The sequence below is a fragment of the Astyanax mexicanus genome, chromosome 10 (assembly GCF_023375975.1).
Source record: "Astyanax mexicanus isolate ESR-SI-001 chromosome 10, AstMex3_surface, whole genome shotgun sequence".
Taxonomy (NCBI): Eukaryota; Metazoa; Chordata; class Actinopteri; order Characiformes; family Acestrorhamphidae; genus Astyanax; species Astyanax mexicanus.
In genome coordinates this window covers 50,064,746-50,086,743 of record NC_064417.1, presented here as the reverse complement: position 1 = coordinate 50,086,743, position 21,998 = coordinate 50,064,746, and the positions used below count along the sequence as shown (strand labels likewise).

The 21,998-nt window shown below is 38.1% G+C and overlaps 1 protein-coding gene across 3 annotated transcripts in view; it reads left to right on the top strand.

Moving 5' to 3' along the window:
- afap1l1a (actin filament associated protein 1-like 1a) overlaps positions 1-21,998 on the top strand; it is a 78,619-nt gene that overhangs the window by 26,411 nt on the left and 30,210 nt on the right. Inside the window, exon 2 of one of the 3 annotated variants that reach the window (XM_022683682.2) lies at positions 8,007-8,091. The exons of 1 other annotated variant lie outside the window; for it this stretch is intronic. Coding sequence is in view for 1 of the 2 variants with exons in the window: in XM_022683680.2 (XP_022539401.2) it covers positions 12,789-12,825 (37 nt within the window). In the remaining variant the exon portion in view is untranslated. Of the gene's footprint in view, positions 1-8,006; positions 8,092-12,535; positions 12,826-21,998 lie in introns of those variants that run through there. One more of the 3 variants, XM_022683680.2, reaches the window with a different exon arrangement.

The following is a 21,998-nucleotide window of genomic DNA, read 5'->3' as shown; positions in this document are numbered from 1 at the left end:
GTATTTCACAAAGAAAACAAGAAAAATGGATTTTAATGGAATGAGATCTTTAAGTCTGAATCCAGTTTTGAGTCTTTATTTTTATCCACAGTTTTATGAGCGCCACCTGGTGTCCTCAAAACGCCATTACACTACATTTAAGTCCGGCTAGCAGCACTGAGGAGAGTTCTCAGAAGGCAAATTAAAGAGTTAAGTTAGGGTCAGTGTGGAATTACTGTATTTTACAGTGGAGTAAAATACTATCAGCCAAATGCTCTATTTTATTGGCAGGAGCATGTAGGCTAATGCTAATGCTAATACACAAGTGCTTAAGAAACCCAAATTATAGCACATTCACCTACTTTAAACCTGGTTATTATACAGTCGTAAGAAGTTTTTTTTTTAATACTGCTTTTGTGTGTTTAATAGCTTAATAGCACGCTATAAAGCATTATTTAAAAAAAAAAACAATGTTGTTGTTCTTCAACTACATATCTAAATAAATCAGAATGTCTCATTGTATAAATTGTTACTAAAATTAAAGTGATTTTACTTCAGTATTAATCAGTAGCTTATCTTATTTCAATTGTGTGTCTATATTAATTAATATATAAAAGATTCACACTCTAAAAACCTTCGGATACACGGTTGCTATGGAGTCTTGGGTTGTTGCTAAGTGGGTTCTGTGCTGTTGCTCTGGTTGCTAATGTGTTGTTAGGCAGTTGCTAAGTAGTCCAAGTGGTTGCTACGGTGTTGATAATTGGCTGATGGGCAGTTGCTATCATATCTAAAGTGGTTGCTAAGGTGTTGCTAGATAGTAGCTAACATATTCCTGGTTGTTGAAAAGGCCAATAGCTGGTTTATCCAGCAGCTCCTCCATATACACACAATAATGAGGAGTGACACAGAGAGAGGTTTTTACAAAAAAAAGTAAATCAGTATATCAGTTAGATCAGAATATTGTCTACAATATATCTATGAATTCTATCAGTATGGTGAATTGTAGAGCCGTTTGAATTTTATAACAAAAGTTTGCGGACACTTTTGAATGGATTCCTATGGGGAAATGTCCAAGATTAAAAACGTCAAAAAGAACAAGCAGCTTAATCAGGTATATGTCCTATGATATTACAAAATTCTGTTATTCTACCATAAAAGCTGTGAAAAAAGGAGATTACCAAGCCAACTTAATAAAACAATAGAATTATTGAAACTAAACAAACAACTAAAAATTATATTAACCCTTGTGTGGTGTTCAGGTCTGTGGGACCCGTTTTTTTTATTTTTCATCAAATGATACTAAAATATTTTTTTCTAACTCAAACTCATTGGCATTGGCTCATTTTTTGTAAAAAAAACATATATCAAAACACATTTTCGATAAACACACACTGTACACCCCCCCCCCACCCCCCTTACACATTTATATTACATACAGTAATTGGCCAAGGCCTAATAAACATTGATTCATTTGTAAATTTGAAACTAAACAAATTTTCTACTCATATCTTAAGTTTAATTCATTTTCTTTTAAATTTTATTAAAAAACTAATAAAAAAAAGAGTAGCACTTTTTAAAAGAAATGTAACATAAGAAAGGTACAGGGCAAATATTAACCATGTAAGCTGTTTATATTGCTTGCAGTTTAGGTGAAGCAAGCATGTGTAAAGCATTTTAATGTAAAATTGCTTAATTTTGCTGAATTAAATACAAGTAACAAAGTAAACGAGTAACAAAAATATGAACACCACACAAGGGTTAAATCAGTAGATTTTAAAACTAGTTCATCCAGCATCACTTGGTCCTTTTTTGGCATATAATAAATACATAAAATACATCAGCAAGAATTGGTTCAGAATTTCTAGACAATGACAATAATTCCAATATTGTCGTGCATCTCTATTAATTATAATGGTAAAGCATATTAAACAGCCTAACACTAAAGCTGAGAAACATGTAATAGCACTAGAACAGACTGGATGAACTGCATGACAGGAACAGGAAACAGAAGCCTGGAAATGATGGTGGGACACTGTCATCAGCTAGGACAGGAAACTCCTGCTTTTAAAGGACCTCGTTTATCCAGAGTGCTTTTTCCAGTGTAGCCAAGAAATACAGCGTCTCACTTATATATAGAACTGCTGTTTTCTAATCCTGGCTGCTGATGTTGATTTGTTTGCGTGTGGACGTGCAGTTTAAGGATGCAGGTGGATGTGCTGCTTTTAGAAATGCTTTCCTAAAAATAAATCTACCAAAATAAAGTTGCAGAGGGGAGTCATGACTGTAAGAGATAGTCCACCTATTAGGCATAAACAGCACTGTGTTTATTCACTGTCCTTCACTCTATTACACACAGCTACCTACAGCTGCTACATATCAGTGTAACGTTTATTCATTTATTTTTCTGAGTGAAGCTAAATGCAAAAATAGAAAATTGAATGTAAAAATTCATTTTTTTTATGTAGTGTAGTGCACAAGAAATAAGTTTTCATCCATTTTTCCATTTTTTTTTTATTTTTATCTCTGCCCCCACAATCGGATACTTTTAGGAAAAATGAAAAAATGAATATATTTAAGTATTTTCTGATTTTTTTTTTGCAAGTTGGATTATACCATCAGATTTGTGTTACAAGAATCTGAAAATCAATTTTTGTTTTTTTATTTCTGTTTGCGAATCGCTGAAATGAAAAACTTGATCATTGAGAAATGGATGAAAACCCATTTTTTCTTCATTTCATATTTAGCTTGATACAGTCAGAAAATTAAACTGCTAAATGTTTCACTGACCGTCTACTTTATAGATGAATAAATTCAGAGCTCTAAAGCTCTAAATCTATTGAGCATCCTTTAATCCTACATCAGTGCCCGTTATATTCAAATTTTGAAAACACGTGCATTAATACTTGCATTATATACATATCGAGGGATACGGTCCTGATGAGAGCCAGTTTCATCATTATAACGTTCTTGATGGTCTTTGCAACTTTGCACTTGTGGATTCCTTTACAGTTCCAGAAATGTTACAGATTGACTGACCTTCATTTCTTTTTTTTTTTCATTATTTCTTATTTGTATCCCATTTTCTCCCCAATTTACAAGGCCAGTTACCCAACCCACTTATTAGGACTCTCCCCATCACTAGTGATGCCCTAAACACTAGAAGGGTGAAGACTAGTACACGCCTCCTCCGACACATGTGAAATCAGACTCCGCCTCTTTTAGAACTGGAGGAAAGCGCAGCGACTCAGTTCTGATACATCAGCTCACAGACGCAGCCTGGTGCTGATCAACATCACCCTAGGAGCCAATTGTGCTCTCTCAGGGCTTCCTTTACTAAGTTGAGAAGGTCTTGCTTCTCATAATATGTATTAGAACATTATTCAAATATTCACTATTCACTGTATACCTGTACCTCTACCTGTTCACTACTTTACTGTAACTGATGCTCTCAAACACTTTATTAAGAAACAAGAAATTCAAGTCATTAACTCTTGATGAGTTCAGCACAGCTGTTAACTGAAAGCCTGAATTGCCGGTGAATCTACCTCATAAAGCTGACTGAGAAAATCCAGCCAAGCTGTGCAAAGCTGTCTAACCTAAGCAAATATATTTTAAATAAATATATTCTCAAACATATTCTAGTTCCATATGTTTTTCTTGATAATTTTGACTAAATTGACTATTATGGAGTATTAATCTACTGTATATATAAAACAAAAATGAACTAAAATATATCATTTTTTTCTCCAACAGCCCTAATAGAGGTGCTTTAAAAATTGATTGTGATCACTAATATACTTTTATATGTTATGTCCAAGGCAGCTGGATAAGTCAAACACACACCTCACATTACAATCACATCACAGTTATAGTAACTGATATCCTGTTAATCCAGGAGGGATGGAGAGTGTGGAAAGTGGCACTTTTCCAGAGGGGGATTATTTTATTAACCCTATTATTATTATTAATATTATTTTAAACAGTGGGTGGTATCCCCTTGCACGCCCCTGTAATTGTACTCTGTAGCTGTAGGTGTGACTAACTGCTCGGACTGTATTGTTCGTGCACTCCGGAGCTTTTCCCACGAGAACCGTGCATCGAGGTGTCCAAATAACGGCTTTTATTGTTGTAATCTCTGCGTATGGGAATTTCAGCGTGATGTCAGCGGCTCTGGAGCTCCGCGAGGACTTGGCCGGCTCTCCTGTGGATTTTTGGATGCTGCTGATGTGAATATGCCTGGAATTTGGAGGGATATCTTCGCGGCGGAGTGTGGTTAGGGAGGATTACAGTGTTTTCAGTTGCTTTCACGGTTCCTGCCAGGAGCTATCATTCCATTCCAGCCTGGCCTCTGTGTTATCAGCATCAACATCACAAAACAACACTTTCTTTCTTTCTTTAAATCATGACTGTAGGAGATAGTCCACCTATTACCTATTAGGCGTAAACAGCAGAGTGTTTATTCACTGTCCTTCACTCTATTACACAATCCTACCTACAGCTGCTCCACAGTAGTGCTGTGCAATATGACCATAAATATCATGGGGACGATAGAAAAGTGTTTTTTGCGCTACTTACCTTCTATCTTACCTATCGTTTCTACAGTAATTTCTAGGGGTGTCACAATTCCGATATTTCATCGAAATCGATCGAAAGTATGTCCTGGTCTCGAGCCTCGAAGTCAAAAAGAGGATCGATGCGCGCTACGCAAACGGCGCAGCACACTGTAGCCAAAGCCGCGGACATTGTGACTGCTCAAAGAGCAGCTCTTTCTCCAGAGAATGTGGACATTCTCATCTTCTTAAAGAAAAACTTGAAAATATAAAAATAACAGTTGTTTTGTCTAGGCTCAAATATGTTAATAGTTTTGGTACATTAAGGAACATCTTTCTCTCAGATAAAGTTAATAATATATCTTTATTAAAGAAAAAAACTTGTCATTCTCAGGGACATAAAAAGTCTTTAAGTCTTATTTTTCATGTTTAACTGTTATAGTAGGATAGATATTATTTTGTTCATGACTGTTCCTGTATTTTTTTATTATTTATTTTTGTTATGTTGCACATTGCTGTTTTAATAGTGCACACTGCTGCTACCAAAAAAAACACTAGATGGCATTACATATATATCTTAATTAAATTATTTAAATTTGACCATTAGTGCCTAATGTGGTGTATTACAGATCACTTGTATCACTTTGCATCATTTATATCAAGCAGACCTTTTAAAATAAGATATTGTAAATTTGATGAATCAAACCAATGACTGACCATAGACTAATCTAAAACTGGCATAGGCCTCTCTGAGGTAAAAAAAAAAAAAAGAAGAAAGAAAATCAAGAATCGAATCGAATTGTTACCCTAAAATCGGAAATAAAATCGAATCGAGGATTTAGAGAATCGTGACACCCGTAGTAATTTCATCAATTATTCATGCAAATATATATTGGCGTGTTCACTTTGCATAAACTCAATTTATATGTTAAGTGATAATAAAGTAATCTTCGCAAAAAAAGCTGCTTTATGTTATTTGATGGACATTTTAAAAATGTTAATGGATTTTATTTTGATAACTTAATTTAAATACTTTAATACTTTAATGTCACTTTGAAATAAAGTTGGACAAAAAGTAAGCAATGATTTTATTTTGTCATAATTTTTCGAAAAATAACTGAAAACATACTCAAATGTTGTATATCATGATATATATCATTATTGATATATGATTTTTCCAATGTCGCCCAGCACTAGTTCATGGTCAGTGTAATGTTAATTAATTTATTTTTCTGACTGTGTGAAGCTAAATGCAAAAATAGAAAAATGAATGTAAAAACACATTTTTTTTATGTAGTGCAGTTCACAAGAAATAGGTTTCCATTCATTTTTCTTATTTTATTTTTATTTTTTTTTATCTCAAAATGAACAATAAAGCGTTTCTTTATTTTCTGATTTTTTTTTTTTTTCATTTTTGCATTTTCCAAGTTGGATTATACCATCAGATTTGTGATACAAGATACAAAAATTGATAAATCTGAAAATCGGGAGAAGATTCAACTTTTCATTTTTGCTTTTTAAAGGCTGAAATGAAAAACTTGATAATTGAAAAGTTGGATGAAAACCTATTTCTTCTTAATTTCAAATTTAACTTTATACAGTCATAAAATTAAAATAAATAAGTGAAATCAAAAACTTGTTAATTGAAAAGTTAGAATTAAAAACCCATTTCTTCTTAATTTTGAATTTAGCTTGATATAGTCAGGAAATAAAGTAAAGTCAGAGACAGAAGCTCTAAATCTGTTGCTGCAAAGTTTACAGTGTTGGTCATACTTTAGTCCTTCATCATGTTCATTATACTCAAATCTTGAATACATGTGCTTTATCACTTGCATTATCGGGGTATGTGGTCCTGATGAGAGCCAGTTTCATCATTATAACATTTTTATAATGGTCTTTGCTACAGCACTTGAGGAAGTTCTTGAAATGTTTTAGCAGCACCATCACAAAACAACACTTTCTTTGTTTTGTGTTTTATGTTTTATTTAGTTACCTGGATGCGTCACTGATTGAGATCGTTCTTCTCGCTATGTGGTGACTAAGCACCCAGCATGCCATGGCTCTGAGTGCGGTACTGACTGATCGTGACGCGATCGTGTAGTCATGTAGCGGCTTTTGTAACCCATCTCGCTGTAGCATCTTCCCTGAGTCACTTGTTATGTCCATCAGGAGGAGCCACCCATCAGATTAGGGGGCAAAGCAAACATCCTGTAACAGCCCAAACATCTGCCTCGCCGCAGGATATCCATATTTGATGAGGGACGTGCGGTTTATGTTGGAGGACTTTCCCTCTGTATTGACTTTGGGAGGGCCGAGGCGAGATGTCATCTGATGTGGTATAAAAGAAACCCGCGGGGGGACCGAGTGGAGAAATCCGAAACCCACTCATGGAGCCCTCTCCCAGTCCGAATCTGTGCCATTTAATATGGATGGACTGCAGCTGGCGGTCCGTATCGCTGGCCCAGTTGTTGTTTGGGAGATTTTGTCAGTGTGTGTCTCTGGTTTTAGCTGAATTCTGACATTATAAGTAGATCAATCCATCATACAATTATATGAACATGTCCTCTATAATTTTAAAGGGGAAATACTGTGTTAAATCTCATTTTACACTAGTTAGAATAGGTCTGTGAAATGTTCTTTACACAAAATCAGTCGCCTTTCAGTTCCTTTCAGAATGAGCCATTTACAGTAACGGCTCTGTCACTTTTATGCAAATAAGCTGTTGTTTATGCAGCACTTTTTTTTTTACCACACGTTAGTGTTAGCTTGTGCTAAATGGCAAAACACAAACAAGCTAGTGAAAGTAATTACATTTTTTCTCATCTGCTGACTTGCCATGGACAGTAGTTATAGATTCCTCCCTCAGACAAAGTCTATCCTACATTGTACTGTATGAGGTTTTCAACTGGTTTAGTGGGAGGGGCTCTGGTAGATGTTGACGGGGGAGGGGTGGAGCCAGGGTATTTCTACCCAGGTTTCCTTATTGTGATGTATTGTGATTGTGATTGTGATATAATGTAATAATACACTTGCTTTAATCAGTGAATTTGAATAGCAACGTTCAGTCAAATGCATTAAGATGCATTGGTTCATTTATTTATGAATATATGGTCCCCATATATCAATAATTCTGTCATGATAATTACTTTATTGTTATTATTTTATTGATGTCAACTGGCCTCTATATTTCCCATTGTGTTGACTAGCATGTCCTCTCCATATGAGCAGACTGTGACATTTTTAAAACAGCATTCAAAAATATGCTGCAAGCTTTCAACAAACAGTATAAAATGCCTGAGCGTATATTTATTATATTATTTATTATATTATTATCTTATCATTATATCAGTGACACAAAATGGTCTTAAAATGACAATAATATTGATTATCTCAGTTATTTTTGTCACAATATACAGTCCAAAAATGTTTGTGTTTGTGTGTGTGTGTGTGTGTGTGTGTGTGTGTCCTCCGGTACAGCTCTGTAGAGGTCAGAGGGCAGAGTGCTCAGTCATTGTCATGCCGTCCACTCTGTGACAGCCCGCCAGACTTTCACATCTAAAGAGTGAGTTACAGTCTTATTTACTGCAGGCCTGAACTTTTCATCACTCCTAACACAGAGATTACGCCAAAAATTCTAATTTACAACACCCCCACCTAATTCTTACCCCAAACCAGCAGCCAAGACGTGTTTGGTGTTTGGCTTCTTTAGTTTAGTGCTGAAGCTACGAGTCTGAGTAATGAAAGCATTTACCTCACCAATTATCATTGTGCAAACTGCAGTTGCCTCAACCATAATAAAGTAGCGTAATTTAAAACAGGCTTGTTTACTAAAACTGTGCGACACACTGAATGGAATGAAGCTTTATATGTGTGAATTTAATGATGATATATGTAAGTGATTACAATATTAGAGTGAAAAAATACGTGTATTGGGGACAAATGTTAAAGGTATTTTTCCGTTAAAATCCAGCAACGCCGTCCCATCAGATAGAAGCTAACAGCGCTAGGAACAGAAGAGCATGGCAGTTCATTCCTGTGTTATTTGTGCGAATAACATATTAGTGTTCTGTGCTTTACCCGGTAATTCAGAGCTAAGGAACAAATGGTTAGAATTTGTCTATAGAGGAAAAACACCACCAGCCAAGTACAATTGAGATAGGTAGGTGTATGTTTAGAACAGTTCTGTTTACACTAGTAAAGGTTCAGCCAACAAAACCCCGGGGTGGATTTTTACTTTCTGGACCTGGACTACCCACCTCTGTGTGTGAGTAACTATAGGTTTAAATAGGATCTCCGGTGGATTTTGTGTTTTACAGAGACTCTAAGACTAGGTCAGTGGCTGAACTGCACTCGGCAGGGCTTTATAACACATGTTGTAAAGTAACATATAACATTGCAAAGACTGTTATTAGTGAAAAAATGTCTTTATTTTAAAACATTTATAACTGTTGTTCATCTCGCTGCCTCCTGGCTTGCATTGCTTGCATTGCTGTTAGCCAATCAGAGGTGATATGTTTGCATGTATGAATATTCATGAGCAAGAGACAAAATCCTATCGTTTTTCCCCATCCACTCCTCCACTGGACTAAAGCAGTAAAATGATCAAATGAGAGCTTTAAAAAATGGTGGAAATACATTTTACATCCAGTATAGCTCATACAGTAAAACTTGTCTCTGATTGACAGCATTTAAGGCTTCCCTTTTATGTGAGATGTGAGACCACCTTAAAGAGTCAGTCATTTATTTTAAGGTGTCGTATTACAGTGTTTTGTTTCCTCTAACTTTAGGATTGTTTAACGCAGGGATGGCAGACCCATACTCCTAAAGGTTTAATCTGCATTTATTAGTTGTAGCTTTATATTGCTTTTTTTCTTTAAAAGGAAAACTACATACATTTTATTTAGCAACAACAAATGAAAGCCTGCGAAAAATATGTTCGACATTTAGGATTTTGCCAAATTTTTCAATATTTCTTATTTCAGTGACTCTATTGGGAATTATTTCACTAAAACACTCTAAACACTCTTTTTTTCACATCTTAATCACTTACTTATGGAGAAATGGTAAAATACAGTGGAAATACCCTTTATATCTTATGTAACTCCAGTGAAAGTAAAACTTTGGGATCACCATAAGACCCCCATATTGGGTGAGATTGCTGTTATCTGCTTGTGGCTCATATATTGGCATGGCGTCATCCCACACCACCTCGCTTTCGGAGTGTTTCTGAGTGTTTAACTCTGAAAAGGAGAGAAAGAGTGTCTGCTTTCAGACGTTCAGCAGCAGCTGAGAGTGTGTGTGTGTGTGTGTACCTGTGATGATTGTGATGAGCGTGCCCGTCAGATGCTCGGCGTGTCGGATCCTGCGCTGCAGTCTGGAGGTTTAGTCTGTCGGCCCAGTTCGGCCCGAGCACGCCAGCCGCTGACTCCTCTCCGTCTGAGCGCGCTCAGTAAGGGGAAGTGAGGCTCACCTGAGCATACCTGCAGAATGACTCCATTGTGTTTTACCTTACAGTGTATAGAAGCCTGCCAGCTTGGAGCTTTGGCACGAGCATCATCCTCACACAGATAAAGCTGGTAGCTGTTTACTGAGGCACAGTGCAGAAAGTATAGAGCAGGGGTGACAAACTCATCTCAGGTAACAGATGCATTAAACTCAGTCCAATGTCTAAGAGGGCCAGACTAATTTTTATTAGGAAACCAGAAACTGTGCACAGATCTTGATAAAGTCTTAAGTGTGCTGTTGAGGAATGGCGGCTAACTGACACATGGCAACGTAGCCTTTAGCCTTAAATTCAGGCTCTTAGCTATAAGCGATAACATAATTTATAATATAAAATAATAATAATAAAAAACATCTTTATGAACAGGGTAAGTGTTCAGTATTTGCGTTAGCTCTGCAGGATCACACAGTACTCTAATAGTGCTAGCTAACGTTTCTGAAGAACATAATGTCCTATCTTAGTTTGGTAGCAGTTAAAAAATGTTCACACCATAGACTGTATATAGCTGGACAGAGCATCGTCTTTCAAAAGTGAAGCCACCACAGGTCAGGCGCCCCCTGCTGTTTGGTTTCAGAAAGCCGTGTAACTCCACCCATCCCCATAGGTTTCAATGGCAAAACAGACAACTTCAATCACGCTTTTTTCTAATATGCAGTAATTCTACCTCCTTTATATAAATGCAGCAGCTACTGTAGTGTAACCTCTGCTTATATTGTTACATTTTTACATCCCCAGAGAATTCGTTTTTAAAAACTTTATTAAGCTCTATTCAAAAAAGGTGTGGTTATTGTAAAAGGGCTGCTTATGGGCAGGACCAGTACCAGACCGTCAGCTCCGCTCCGCACCGCTCTGCAGCCTGTGACCTCGAGGCAGCTCTCAGGGGCGGGGTTATTTAAATGAGTAGGCTGTCTCTCCACAGTCTTTCTCCCTCCTCTGGTCTCTACTGCGCAGAATCGGGTGTCAAGATTTTGGCTTCATTTTTATTGAATGAATAGGAACGGAGACACGGCGTCCATCTTTTTTACAGTCTCTGATTCACACCATTTGGATTGAAAACTGTGACCAAGTTTATTATTAGTAGTGTTTAAATAGGATTAAAACACTGAATTTATGAGCTATAGTGGTTCCTGGTGTTGGTAGTCAGACCCCTTGCTGAAATCAAGATCCTGTTTGATTTTGTTCTTAGAGTTGCAATTCAAGTAACTATCTCTTGATGAGTTCAGCACAGCTGTTAACTGAAAGCCTGAAATCCAGGAGACTCTACCTCATAAAACTGCTGAGAAAATCCAGCTAAGATGTCTGTCTAAACTAAGCAAGAGGTGCTACTTTAAAGAATCTAAAATATAAAACAAATTCTAGTTTATTTAACACTTGTTTGTTTACTAAATAATTCCATGTTTTTATAGTTGGGATGATTTTAGTATTAATCTACAATGCACATCATTAAAAAAAAAAAAAAAAAAAAAAAAACATGTTACAGACTGTCACAGTCCAAGAGTGTCAATGTAATGTTGTATTAGAATAACGATTCTGATTGGTTGTGCTGCACAGTGTGACCATATTCCTAAATAAAACCTTTATCAGGTCAGTTCTGTCCCACAGGCCACATGTCTGACCCCCTGGGACAGAGTATTGAGACACAGCCTGGATGTCTGCTCAGATGTGGTTGGGGTTGGTGGATGGGGCATGCCTTTACACTCTCACTCAAACTTAGGGGGAGGAGTAATAGTGTGTGTGTGTGTGTGTGTGTGTGGAGGCACCCAACTCATCTGCAATCCTAGGGGATTTTAAAGCACCTGGGATAGGCCTTGTGTAAACACACACAGACACACACACACACACACACACACACACACACACACACACACACATAGTGAGCACCCTCCCCCAGTCATACATCAGAGCAGACAGGGAGATACAGTACATTCCCCTGTTACCCACTCACCCTACAGAGAGGAAATTAGAGTTAAATAGAATTAGACTTACAGGGTTAGAATTAGAGTTAAACTTAGAGGGTTACAGGTATAGAGTTAGAATTAGAGAGTTAGAATGTTAGAGTTAAAATTGAGATGGTTGGAGTTATAGAGTTAGCAAGGTAGAGTTACAGAGTTAGGGAGTTTGAGTTATAAAGTTAAAGGCTTTGAGTTATAGAGAATTAGAGTTAGCGAGATAAAGAGTTAGAAAGTTAGAGAGATTAAGTCATAGCATTAGAGTTAAAGGGATAGAGTTAGATGGTTAGAGTTAAAGAGTTACAGGATTGAATTGGAGAGTTATAGAGTTATACTTATAGAGTTATAGTTATTGAGATTTATATTTATACAGAGTTAGAGTTATAGAGAGTCTTATTATAGAAAGTAATAGAGTTGTAAAGAGAGCGAGAGTTAAGAGTTAAGAGAATTAGATATGGTTAAAAAGTTAAAAAGTTTGAGTTAGAGAGTTAAAGTCATATGGTTAGAGTTAGAGAGTTAGATAATTTGAGTTATAGAGTTAGTGTTGGAGTAGAGGGTTAGAGAGTTGTAGACAGAGTGGGAGATAGATAGAGAGAGAGAGAGAGATAGAGAGAGGGGGAGGGAGTGGGAGGAGCTAAGAGAAGAAAGGTAAAGAAAAGCGAGATACCTACACTGACTCATGTACTGCCTGGCTCAGCCCCAGTGCAGTGTACTGGTGGTTCCATTGTCTCTGGCCAGAAGACCAGTAGTTACACATTTGCAAATCCTCTGTGGTTGATTGCATGCGTTTCTCCAGCCTGGTGGAAGATGGTGGGTCTGGCTGTCTCCTCAGCAGCTGTCGCTGGTAGGTGTTTGATTACCCATTCTCGTATTTTCCAGTTTCTCCGCTGCTGGCAGTGATGCAGTGCTGGATCGGGGCTCGCGCTCGGTCGGATGACGTCCCTCAGGGCCGGGGTGAAGCGTATCGGTCGAGCATATCGGGTGGAACTGGGTGTAAATGGGGAATATCCGAATCAGAGTGTGATAAATCAAATTAAACACCTGTTCCTGTAGAAATCAGGAACGATCATTGTGTTAACAGAGGATTTTCCTGTGAATATCTTTGTAGATACAGACTGTGTGTTGTAAAACTTTCTCCATAAAGATTCAATTCTGATACCGATACTATATAAAAAATATAGCATATCAGTAAATTCCTAATACCAATACCATTTTTGCACTATTAACAACATGTGAGAGAGACTTAAAGCATTCGGATTTACCTAAACATTACTGTACTAATGCTATATAAAAAAAAAAAAATAATAATAATACATGGATATAAATGTGCAAAAATTCTATTTATCGTGTGATCACACTAGCATGATCACTATCAAATCACTCACATTACCTGAAGTTTGTATGTAATTGTGTGTAATTATGTACCTTTAAAGTTTAAAGTAATTTTTACCATTTATATGGTTACTTTTTTCGTATGTTTTACTTAGTGCCTTTAGATACGTTATTAATGAGAAGAACAGCAATTGGTTGAAATATGAATGACAGTTTTTGTAATGCTCAACATGGCATCTGTTTACAGATGGAGCCCAAGATTAAAGTTCTAAACTAGGGCTGCACGATATATCGTTTAAACATCGTCATCGTGATGTGTGCATGCGCAATACTCACATCGCAGGACGAGCGATGTCACTTAAGGCAATTAAATCAAACATGTCGTGTTACAATGTTTTGATTCTTGACACAAGAAGTAGATACACAGCGCCGTCTCTGTGTCTGTGTGAGTGACAGGCTGCTGCTGCCTGAGAAGTGTGAGGGGGAGGGGCAGGAGTAAACATGAGGTAACCGCATGGCCTCCATCCACAAGGTTGGGCACGTGCTTGTAAACGTGAGCATGTGTGGAAAGCTGTGCACCTCAGTCCAGCACAGTTTAGCAGTGCAGATATTTCCAGTTACAGCTGAATTCACACTTTTAATCCCAAAAAAACAAACGTTCTTATTTACCTTTTAAAAAGCCATTTTATTGCCTGATTAAATTGCAGATTGCTGTAGTTTTGCTGTTTTCCTCAGGTTTTGAGTTGAGGTCAGCGCTGACTCAGTGCGTGAAGGTGGGAACGGGGCTGGTGATGTCATGGGCCCTGCATTGATTAATATTGCAAATAATATCGCTGAAAAAAAAGAACATTTGCGATGTAATTTTTTTACACTATCGTGCAGCCTTAGTGTGGAGATCTGCGCAAGCGCAGCAGCCAGAACAACAAATTCACTTACAGCACCCAAAGCTGGTCTCTGATGGGTGTTTTTTCGCTGCTTCTCATATTGACGCTTGTAGGTGTGTATTGGTTTGGATTAGTGTTCTAGATGTGAAAACTCCTCTACTTTATTCTACTTAAATTTTCATCTGTTGCTCTAGAAAGTTGTTGACATCATGCTGGTGTAGATAGCTAGACTGCACTTGAGGTTACTTTCAACGTACTTAAAATATTTCGCATTGACTGCTCTTTATTTCTTTTTTCTTTATTTTTTTCTTTACTTAGTTGAGTAGAGCTTTTCACTGTATACCAACTCTACCACTTCACGATTTTACACATTTAGAGGCAAGAAATTCAAGTAATTAACTCTTGATGAGTTCTGCACAGCTGTTAACTGAAAGCCTGAATTCCAGGAGACTCTACCTCATAAATCTGACTGAGAAAATCCAGCGTGCAAAGTGTGCAAAGCTGTCTAATCTAATCAAGGGGTGCTCATTTAAAGAATCTAAAATCTAAAACATATTCTGGTTTGTTTAATATATTTTTTTTGTTTCATATGCTTTTCTTCATAGTTTGGATAACTTAAGAATTTGTAAGCTGTGTCTAAAAAATTGTCTGATACTATACTTGTATTTATTGTTGTTTTTGTTTTTTTTCTTTTGTCTATTTAAGCCACCTGTTTAGACATTGTATTGTTGTGCTGGGCAACCATGTATCCATATAACATCGATAAAGTTCTAAAGTTCAATTTAATCGATTTTACCTGATGTTTTTTTTGTTTAGTATGTTCCTAAGTGGTTTAGTCTGTGTTTGCGGTGTCGTCTCAGTTTGCTAGCGCCGCTTTTGTCAGCTTGAAGGTGTTTGAGTGAGTTTTTCTCGAGGAGGTGAGGAATGCGTCCAGGCTGTAAAGTCATTGTGTGAGGTGCTGAGTGCTAAAAGCTCCGGTTCAGCTGAGGGGAAACCACCGAAACACTGGACCCAGCGCCAGATTCCTCAACACATCTCCAGCATTCCGGAGCTGGCGGTGTCTCAGCTGGCGAGGGCGGAGTGAGAAAGAAAAATAGATAATCATCTGCTGCCTCTGGACCCCTTAGATCTCGCTGACGGAGGACCAGGCTTAGCAGAGGCCTGATCTGAAGCGAAACAACAAACACCCTGCCATCGGCTCGGCGGTGTGGGTTTCGGCGTTCGCAGCGTCGCGGTTTGATGTGGTGTTTTATCAGAGCGGACCACATGTGCGGCTCCGGGGAGGGGTGTGGGCATGTCGGCCCGTGTTGCGCTTGGCTTTGGAGGTGACCCTCCACAGGTGCAGCAGGAGATAAAGAGGAGCGCAGATCGTTTGATCTCCTCCAGTGAGAAAGAGAGAGAGAGAGAGTATCACTGTGGGACTGGTACACGCTTCACTGCGCTGGTGTTGCTTTAAGCTGGCTGTAACTGGTCCCAGCGGAGGCTCTTTTCATTAAGATCTTATGCTACGTGCTGCGTAACCTGGCTGGGGTGATCCTGGGTCTTGCTCAACAGTTATGCTACTTTTTCAAAAACAGATTAACTACAGAAAAAAAGGCCTGACACCTGCAGATCGCTGTGATCGAGATGTTTTTGTGTGTAGTAGAGGCTGGAGGGCTGGCTGATAAAATCATTATTATAGCAGCGTGATACTGTATGTGTGTTTTTTAGAGGATTGTGAACATGTTGAACAGAGAATGTTGCACCAGCAAAAACCTGCTTTTCGTTTTTTTAACTTTTATACTGCCTCTTTTTTTTTTTACATACATTTTACCTAGTGCCTTTAGTCACATTATTAATGGGGAGACCAGCAACTAGATGAAACATAAATGACAGTTTTTGAAACACTCATCGTGGCATCTGTTTACAAATAAGGCCCTTTTAAAAGAGCTAATCAGCTTGCTGCTTACACTGCAAGCAGACAAGAGATTAGGGTTATCCTCAGTGTGGAGATCTGCGCAAGCACAGTAGCCGCAACAAGTAGAGCTGCAACTTATGATTACTTTGGTAGTCGACTAATTTATTGATTATTTTTGGATTAGTCGATTAGTCAACGATTATTTCTGCCATGTTTTTCATCTCTATGATAGAATGATAAAACTAGATAGAAACAGCTAAAAATGAGATTTTAAAGGCATTTAAATGTCTAGATGTTGTTCAAATGTGTTTGGGCACTTTTGAAGTGAGCCATTTACCCATCTCATATTGCGTTTCTGTCCCCAGCACTTTGTGTAATGCGGTACTAGATTTAAAAAATCAACATTTTCGATTATATTGACTAATTGTTGCAGGCATAGCTACAAACACTAAAAGAATAAAGTATTTTATCAATTTTATTTAATAACTAGATCTCTTAAATATTGACTTAAACATGCAATACATTTGATTGTTTATAATATGTTATACAATATTTGTACAGTGCTATCTATCTATCTATCTATCTATCTATCTGTCTGTCTGTCTGTCTGTCTGTCTGTCTGTCTGTCTGTCTGTCTGTCTGTCTGTCTGTCTGTCTGTCTGTCTGTCTGTCTGTCTATGGGTAAAGCTTAGGAAATTTTAATGAACACAAAGACAAATGTGTTAATAAGAACACATCTACGTTTTCCTATCTATCTATCTATCTATCTATCTATCTATCTATCTATCTATCTATCTATCTATCTATCTATCTATCTATCTATCTATCTATCTATCTATCTATCTATCTATCTATCTATCTATCTATCTATCTATCTATCACAGAAGCATCACACATTTCTCATTTTCTCATTATTATGTCATTAAATTACTGTATGAAGAGTAAAATCATAATAGTGAATGATGTCATTTGTAAATTTCTTACAGTCAGGCTCTCATAAACAGTAGTGTGTATTTTTGTACTCATGAAAGGAAAAAGTGCAGAATTTTTAAAAAATTTGAGGTAAAACGGTGTAAATCCTTAATTTGTAAACTGCTTATCCATTATGTGGTGCTGTTTGTGCAAACTGTGGTGCAAATATAAGTTCTGATATTACAGTTAAGAAATGCATTAAAGCGACTTAGAAAACTGTAACTTTTACAATTACTGATTTTTTTTTTTTGTACTTGGAAGCTATAAAGTAATTTATGGCGTACTTACTGTACCTACAGAAGCTTGGAGGCTCACTTTGCTCTCTGACACCATTAGATACCTTGGTTAAATTCTCTGTTACAGCAAATTTCTGACGTATAAATAGATTTCACACTCCACTGTCTGTGACTAACGCACTTCACCACGCTTCCCCCTCAGCCGGGTCAGTGGGATAGCACCTCCACTCGAACTGCACAGCTCATCATTCTACGATTTTACGAATTTAAGGTCCTTCTCAAAGAAATTACCAACACTGGACCATCGCCCAGAGTTGTTGTGGCCCATTGAGTCACCAATCAGCCATGTTTCCTGTACGGGGTCATCACCACGGCGCTGTGGTGAGCTGAACCGGCCTGTTTTCTCTTTATAATGGCTGAAATTCTGTGTCAACAAGTCTGAATGGGGAGGTTTTAAACATTTAAACATGCACGCTCCAACAACACACACACACACACACACTGGTGGGAGTCTACCCTGAGGGCAGCAGAGAGGAATGGTAGGAGGAAGTAAGGTGTTTTTGCAGAAGGAGAATAAACAGCAAACAAAGATCTCTTAGCTTTAGAAATGCAGAGGAATTTTCATTACAGCGCAGATGACCTAATTTTTTGATAAATAATTTTAGTGTGTGGGTGTGTATGCATGCAACTGTATATGTTATGTGTGTGTATGTGTTTCTGTGCAGCCCATAAACTCTTCACCTTCCCCATGGAGAACACTGATGTTGACTCACATTGACACAAAGGCTTGTCCTCTGGACTTCAGCACAGGCTCAGTTTGGACGTTTCTGCACTAAATCTCGAGGCAGTTTAAAAAAAAAAAGAATAAGAGGGTGGTGACCATTGTTTCAAGTCATGCAACAGCTTGTTTGATTGCACGGACAATTCTAGCCAGATGACTCCGGTCACGATCATTACCGCCCACTGTTCTGTCCATTGTAGTGGGTTGTGCCTTCTATGAATGAATGAAGTTACACATATGTGTAGCACCTTTCTCAAAACCTGAGGATGCTTTACAACCACCATTTAGCACTCAGTTTAACACCATTTTTACTCAACACTCATCCACTGATGAGAAGCAGCAGCCAATAGAACACAGCATACTCTTAACCGGAAACTACCGTACACCTGGAGGACTGTATCGGGAACTACAGCATTTACCCAGTCCATTTATGGGCACATATTCATACATACATTTACATGTTTTTGGACTTTGGGAGAAAACCCACGCAGACACAGGGACACCCCAGTGCTGGGAGGTGAAGATGCTAACCACTAATCCACCATGCCACCCATTCTAGGATGTATTCCCAGAATGCTATTGCACTATTAGCAGAATATGACAAGGCTGTAATTATAATAGGATGAGATTTAGCCAGTATGCTAGCACCAAACACCCCATACCCCATACCCATATATAATATTCTAATTGTCTGAGACACTGTTTGAGAGATTCAATTTTTTGAGATTTTGAGATGCAACTGTAAATAAAAATAAATTGTCCAGAACAAAACACAAGTATGATAAAAAAAAAAGATATTTACTGAAATATTGTCGGTGCAGTTTTTTTCTTGAAAATACTACATGCAGATTTCATTTTCCAGCAGGACTTGGCACACTGCCCACACTGCCAAAAGTATCAGTTGGTCTTATATAATATTAAAATTTCCTAAAATACAGATTTTTAGGTTTTCGTTGCCTTTATCATCAATAAAAGAACTTTAAAACGCTTAAAATAGATCACTCTGTGTGTAATACATCTATATAATATATATATAGAGAGTTTCCTGTATTAAAATGGAGGAGACTTCCTTAATTTCCGTAACAGGTGGGATCTTTGCAGATGTGAAGCCCTTTTATCCCTTTTAAGCCCTTAGCTAACCATGCTAGGAAAAATGGGCTCAGTCTGATTTCAATCAGTGGGCTAAAAAGCCTGTTCGAAACCTTCCTGCTAGGAGAGCTGGAGTAATTCTGCACTCAACAAAAACTGAGCTTCAGGCTATAATCTCAGAGCAAAGAGTGTCCAACCCGTTTGTGGGCAGAGCACGCTCCCAAACCCTGTCATCATGTGCAGTGCTTTACTCTGACATGAAAAAGTGCCTGTTAGCATTACCTCTCAGTCTCCAAACATTGTCTTAAGAGCATGGATTATTTTGAAGGAAAACATGGAATGGTCCAGAAGTGTACTGTCCAATCTTGTCTACCATCTATTTCCTTATTTATTTAGCTCTTTTTTCCCCACTCTACTTTTTCTACTCCACTGCCTTTTGTTTAAGAGTGGACCATTTACACGAACAGTATTTGCCTATTGAGCCTAAAGAGATAATCAGAATACAGATAATATTAGTTATAGAGGCACTGTAAAATCACTTTAAAAAGCTGCAGAACTAAGAGCTAACTAAGAGAGATGCAGAGTGTAAATCCCACGTAGAACAGTTAGTATATAGGAGATTCACGGTAGTTGAGGGAGAGGTGGGATGTCTGTAATTCTGTAAGAAATAAAGTTTGAGAATGGTGATGTAAAAATAAATAAAATAATAAAAATACCTTAACATAAGTAAATCTGCCAGTTACACCCTCCCTGTAAATGAATTATAGATTTGAGAGCAGTGCTCATTGTCTGAGAAGGTTGTTTGGCCTATTTGCAAGTTTGCGAGGCATTTTCATGAGGCGTACTGAACAACAGCCAATCAAAAAAGAGATTATTTACATATATCAGTTATAGAGACACAGTAAAATCACTTTAAAAATCTGTCATGGAGCTGCAGAGCCAAACTGATACACTATAAAAAGAGCTGTAGTGTATAAATCCCATATAAAACAGTATATGGGAGATTCACTGTAGTTGAGGAAGAGGTGTTATTTTTGATAGGTGAAGGTGATATTTAAATGACACAGACATAAGGCATGAAAATAGACTGTTGGCGGTGTGTGCACTTGTGTTTTCTGTTGCTAAGATAGCAATACACCAGAAATGTACCTGAATACACCTCATTTCCAGACCACCACTCCCATTGTGGCGCGTAGATATATTCTGAAGCAGCTTTCTATTAAAACGACTGTTGGCGGGGTGTAAGATAGCAATGAGCATCGCAGCACGACTAGAAATGTAGAGAAATCTAGAGTGTAAATCCCTTTCATAGAAAACAGTATATGGGAGATTTATGGTAGTTGAGGGAGAGGTAGGATGTCTGTATTTCCAAGTGATAAAAAGAGTTCTGACATCCGTCTGCCTTGGTTGTTTCATTTCAAGACCACCACTCTCATTATGGATGGTACATATGTTGAGAAGCACCATTGCTATTTAATCAACGCAAGCAGAAGGTGTGAAAATAGATTCTTGACGGGGTGTATGATAGCAATAAACATCACATCATGACAGTAGTTAATGGTAGATTCACGGTAGTTGAGGGAGAGGTGGGATGCCTGTAGTTCCAAGGGATATAAAGGGTTCTGATGTCTGCCTTGATTGTTTTCAGTCAGTGGTGCACCTTTGTTTTCTGTTGCCAAGATATCAATATGCCAGAAATGTACCTAAACACACCTCATTTTGAGACCACCACTCCCATTGTGGAGTGTTTCTATTTAAATGGCTCAGATGGAAGGTATAAAAATAGACTGTTGCCAGACATAGAACAGTATATGGGAGATGGGAGGTGGGATATCTGTATTTCCAATGTATAAAGTGCTGTTAAAATTAATACGTCAATTATTTATAATTGTTAGAAGTGAGCAGAATAAGTAAAAAAATAATATATAATATATCTTGAATCTGTGAATCTGCCAGTTAGCGCTACACTCTGCCTGTAAATGATTTAAAGATAAGAGCGCGTATCTCGGTTTAGTGAAGTTGGCATATGAAAACGCTTCAGGTTCTGACCCACCAACACCCTGTTTATCTCTGTAATCCTATAAACCCTGAGGTGGAAGCCTTGGCCGGACTCCCGCTCTGTCCGAGCCAAGCTGTCCAGCTGCATGATGGACGTAGACAATCACGGCCGCTCCTTATCCAGCCCGTACCGAGCAGCGTGAGCTCTGTGGGCCGTGCTGTTGATTATGAGCTCATGTCCTCCGGGTCAGGAGGTGTTTCTGTGTTTCGCGGAGTGCGTTTATTTTCCTCAAACAAAGCCTGGAGGATCCGCCCACCCCGACCGGCCTCCTGCCGGTGCGCTCGGCCTTCTCGGACGTCAGCGAAACGCCTGATTTATTATTACACTGTTTTCTGGGCCCCCTAGAAACTGGGTGGTAGATTTGTTTGAACTTGCAGAACCAGCATTTCTGATAGTGTTTTTTGGTCCATTTGCTTACCGTGCACCAAGCAGTCCAAATTCTCCAGTTCTGCTTTAGTGTTTGTAGGTCTCCAGATTCCCAACGACTGGGAAAATGAATGCAGATTAGTAGTCGTTTACTGCTGTGCAGACTGTGCAGTTTGTGGGCGGCAGCATCTGTTGCAGCATCTCAGGAGTGTTGGACTATGCATGTATCTGTATATCTGTTACAGTTGTAGCTGAGCTGAGATTTGGGCCCTATTTTGGTCTATCTATAGGCGAGCTTGATTTAGGGCGTGTCAGTGTGTCTTTGCTATCGTAACGACGGGATAAGTACAGCTTGCATGCATGGCTCAAAACAAGCGAAAGGTACTAATGTACTAATTCTC